Source organism: Mastomys coucha, unplaced genomic scaffold (assembly GCF_008632895.1).
Source record: "Mastomys coucha isolate ucsf_1 unplaced genomic scaffold, UCSF_Mcou_1 pScaffold21, whole genome shotgun sequence".
Lineage (NCBI taxonomy): Eukaryota > Metazoa > Chordata > Mammalia > Rodentia > Muridae > Mastomys > Mastomys coucha.
The window spans coordinates 87,068,945-87,073,938 of NW_022196904.1; the positions used below are offsets into that span (position 1 = coordinate 87,068,945).

The window sequence follows — 4,994 nt, forward strand, 5'->3', positions numbered from 1 at the left end:
TTTTTTTTTTTTTAATTAAAATTAGGAAGAAACTGGAGGCATGCTGAGACAAGGTCATACAGATGAAGCTGGTGTAGAACACACTATGTAGCTCAGGCTTATGCTCCTGCTTTAGCTTCCATGTACTGGAATAACAAGCATACCATCCATCATCTTGACTTCAAGAGTAAATTAAATTTTAAAGCAATTTATTTTTATTATGTTTTAACTTATGTGTGTGAATGCACACACATATACACACATGAATGAACATGCCTGCACATGAGTGTAGGTGCCATGAAGGCAACAGATCCATCAAAAGTTAGAGTTAGAAAGTTTGTGAGCCACCTGATGGGGGAACCAAATTAGAATCTTTTTTAAGAGAGGTATGAACTTAACTACTGAGCCATCCCTCCAGTCCCCAAATTAATGAGTTAAAAATGGTTCATAAAGACAAAAATTACACATATATATGATATGCTAAGTGCACTAGAGTGGTCTTAATTGATCCTCTTTTTTTTTTTTTTTTTTTTTTTTTTTTTTTTTTTTGGCTTTTTCGAGACAGGGTTTCTCTGTATAGCTCTGGCTGTCCTGGAACTCACTCTGTAGACCAGGCTGGCCTCAAACTCAGAAATCCACCTGCCTCTGCCTCCCAAGTGCTGGGATTAAAGGTGTGCGCCACCACCACCCAGCCTTAGTTACTTTGGCATTTCTAATACATGACATAGATTTCCAAAAAATGTTCCAATTAATATTTTCTTAGTTCATGGTTAACAATGAAACAGTCACAGTAGGACCATTGTGGAAAACCTCATTTCTTGTTTTTAGTAAGTTCATCTTTAAGAAAAGTATTTTTTTTTTACCATTGCTACTAACTAAATATTTACTTTTCAACCTTTTTTTCATCTAAAAAAATTTTAAATTTATTTCGGGGACTGGAGAGGAGAGATGGCTCACTGGTTAAGAACATTTGCCATTCTTGCAAAGGACCCAGATTGAGTTCCCAGAATCCGCATGGTGGCTCACAATCCTCTGAAACTCCAGTTCCAGGAAAATGCCTTCTGACCCTTGGATTTACCGATCACACAGATGGTGCACATACACATAGACAAAACACTCAGACAAAAAAAATAGAAATAAATAAACCTAAAATAAACTTTTAAAAGTTTTTTTAAATTAAAAGTAATTTTTGAAAAGGAAATAAACATGCAAAGTCTAAAAATAAGACATTCCAATTGCAGAAAAATATTTCAGTTTGACTAGCTTGACATAAATACTGGAAACTTAACTGTTCCAATCTCCTACATGGCACACCTCACTGGAGATAAAGTATAACTTACCGTGGTTACTATAAAACTGAATAGAAATAGGGTAAAAAGAAGATGGTAGTTTATTGAGCTCTTTGTCTTGAAACACTCAAACCTTTAAAATAAAGGAGAAAAAAAATTACTTTATAATGTATAGCCAGGAACAAACTGAATGCTGCTCACAACTTGCCCACATGCCTTTATGATTCAGAAGTATTGAGAATTTCTACCTTTCCACCCTCCGTTTAGTTTAGAAACACTAAATGCCAAACAGTGGTGGTGCATGCCTTTAGTCCCAGAGCCCAGGACCCAGAGGCAGGTGGATCTCTGTGAGTTCAAGGGCAGCCTGGTCTACAGAGTACCAGAACAGTCAGAGATACACAGAAAACTCTATCTTGAAAAACCAAAAAGGAAGGAAGAAATGAAAGAAAGAGGAAAGGGAAGGAAAGGGAAAGGGAAAGAAAGGAAAAAAGAGAAAAAAAGAGAAAAGAAAAGAAAAGAAAAAAAGGAAAGGAAAGGAAAAGAAAAGAAAAGAAAAATACTGAACTCTCTACAGATGACTAGAGGCTAACGGGATCAGCAGTAGTCACAAGACTTCAACAAAGACATAAAGGTCTCCTTCAAATATGGAGTTAAAGAGACAATTGCGTCAATTAATGAGAGTCAAATATGATATCAGATAGCCTAAGGCTGATATGTGGCAGCCAAAGCGAATAAACAAGTGAAGAATGAGCAGAAAAATAAACTGGATGAAAAGAAAAATAGAAGACTTAAAGGCATGTGGAGAGAAAGGAATGAAGAAAAGAGAAAAGCAAAAGGACATGCCTTCCCAGTTCTAATGAGGCAAGATTGTACTCCCTCCTGTTTAGTTTCATAGGCTGCCCTGTCTGGTTTCAGTGGGAGAAGATACACCTAGTCTCTCAGACACTTGATATGCCAGGGTTGGGGATACTCAGGGAGGTCCCCACACACTCAAAGAAGAGAAGGGAGATAAGGGAAAAGATTGTGGGAGGAGGTGACTGGGAGGGGGGCAGTGAGCAGGATATAAAGTGAATAAGTAAAAAATAAAATAAAATTATCATGCAAATTTTAAAAAATAAATTTAATTAAAAAAAAAAAAACTAGTGCTGGCTCAGCAGTTAAGAGTACTTGCTGCTCTTGCAGAAAACCTGGATTCAGTTCCTAACACATCCATGGTAGCTCACAACCCTACGTAACTGTTTCAGGGGATCTAATAACCTCTCCTATCCTTCTCATACGAGGCATGCATATAATGCACAGACGTACAAGTAAGCAAAATGTTCAAACACAAAAACTAAAAATAATCTTTTTAAAAAAGTAGTAACTAAAAAAGAATCCATTCATACTACAGTACAGAGAAACTATCCTCAAACTTTTATGGATCAATTTTATGGCACAATTTGAACACATTCTTCACTCAAGAAAAGGAAAAATGTTCATTTAAGTCAAGATACTATGTAAACTGGCATTAGGGCTTTGAAATCATAGTTGTTAGTATAAAACCTAACTGCAACTTACCAGAAAGTAAACTCTTATTAATGTTACATTTTTTTAATCTTTCATATTACATAGTCTAGTAATGTAATTGGACCAAAAACCACACTGAACTGAAGTTTAAATGTAAGTACTCACATGCAGTATACAAATATGCAGCAACTGTAAATCATGGGGAGCTCATCCAACAGCTACACAAAGCAGAGAAACAAAGATGTGAATATAGAACAGCTACCATTTTGAAAGTTAAAGTAAAACTCCAGGTTGATTATGATGGTCATCTCTGAAGCTAGGAAAGTGCCTCAGTTGCACAGCGCACGGTGTAGCATGCATAGGCCCTTGGTTCAACTCCTACTTGCTCCCCCTAAAATTATTCTTATTGAATTTCTTTTACTAATTCATCACCACCAAATTTACTTGTATAGTGTGTTGGTTTTAAAACATCAGAGTTATCTATCCATCCCTTCTAAGGCACACATCTAAGTGGCACATCTGACTGACTTCCCAAAGAGCAATAGAGTCCAAGCCAACAAAATCTGAAATGGTTGTAAATGTGCAGATTTGAGAAATATTTAGGAAGTAAAATAAACAGAGATTTGTTTTTAATTTTATAGAAAGGTGAAGAAAAAGAAACTATAAAGAATATGTCAAGTTTCTTGCTTAACATTTCAGGATATATTAGTACAGTTTAATGAAATTATAGGAACAGAGAAAATGACAAGAACAATTTTCAGCATTCTGAGTTTAAAGTACCTGACACAGGTAGTATGTAGAAATGTCAATCAAGTAATGAGAAAGACAAATCTGTAGCTCACGAGAAAGGTATGAACTCCAGATATTTGTGGCTTACTTAAAAGGACTACATTTACGAAAGTATAAATATGCATTCATTGGTGTGCACATGCATGTGAAGGCAAGTGGTGTTTTTCCTCAGGCACCCTCCATCTTATTTTTTGAAACAGAGTCTCTCACTGATCAGGAGCTTGCCATTAGGGTGAACTGGCTAGCAGTCATAAAGCACCAAGAATCTGCCTGTCTCCCCTGGGACTACAAGCATATACTACCACTCTTAGCACTTGTATGTGGATTCTGGGAATCAAACTCAGATTCTCATACTTGCATGGCAAGCACTTTAGTGACTGAGTTATCATTACATCTTGTTTATTTTTGTTTTTCTTTATTTATTTAGCTTTGTGTTCTTTTCTTGAATTGAAAGTGACTCTAAACTGAGAGAAATAATCACTTACTTTTGCCATTACTCACCTGCATTTCATATTTCAGAGTCATGTGGAAACACCAAGATCCCATTCCTACCACTGAAATTAAGACAGACAAATAAAAAGATTTGCAAGAAATTCTTTGGAGGCCAGAGTAACTTCAGAAGACAGTAGGAAGTAGGAAGTTTATTAAGGTCTTGTGACAAGATACGGCTGATGCTAAGTGCTATGATTGATGATTTTGGCATACAAGAAAACAAGCATAGTATAATATTTCTAAAGTTCTCTCTACTAAGTAATTTAGTATACTAACATTATTTCTATAAAATACTGAATGCTCAGGATAAGCTTTAATGTGCATAGTTGGCCAGCTTCTTTTGCACTCTCTTGTACTTCTCTGATCCATAAAACCTAGCAATATAATTTAGAGAGTCACAATATCATCATATATACAAAACTACTGTAAAGACACCTAAATGCAACTCTCTTAAGAACTTTTCTGGAAATAACAATATATCAGGAGCCATAATAGGACAAGCTAATTACTAGCAGGTGATCATCCTGAAATGCCTGCCTTGAATTATTATATAATCTGTGACAGGTGAGCCTTTATTAAGCAAGGCTGTAAGGGACTAATTTTAGGAAAGATTCCTGCTATTAATATGCTTTTCTTGATATTATTATACATATATAATCACTAAGTAATAGCACACCCCTTTGAATCAGATCTCTGCAGATCTACGAAGTTGTACTGTCTTGTAGTGATGCTACGTAGACAAATAGATGACCTAACATTAAGTCTTAATGATGATCCTATAAGAATTCCTAAAATTATATCTGTGATTATTAAGCTCTTTTATAATGGGACTGCTATTAGGTCCTTTTCTGATAGTCAAAACTTCAATGAGACTGAGTACAGGATCCCCAGTGAAGGAGTTAGAGAAAGGACCAATGGAGCTGAGGGGTTTGCAGCCCC

At 35.8% G+C, this 4,994-nt stretch overlaps 1 protein-coding gene across 1 annotated transcript in view; it reads right to left on the reverse strand.

Annotated features, from left to right (window-relative positions):
* Positions 1–4,994, reverse strand: part of Acer3 (alkaline ceramidase 3) — a 94,204-nt gene that overhangs the window by 40,489 nt on the left and 48,721 nt on the right. The window contains exons 3-5 of the mRNA XM_031387446.1: positions 4,065–4,117; positions 2,940–2,992; positions 1,320–1,401 (exon numbers count right to left, since the gene is read on the reverse strand). Coding sequence (XP_031243306.1) covers positions 1,320–1,401; positions 2,940–2,992; positions 4,065–4,117 — 188 coding nt within the window. The remainder of the gene's footprint in view (positions 1–1,319; positions 1,402–2,939; positions 2,993–4,064; positions 4,118–4,994) is intronic.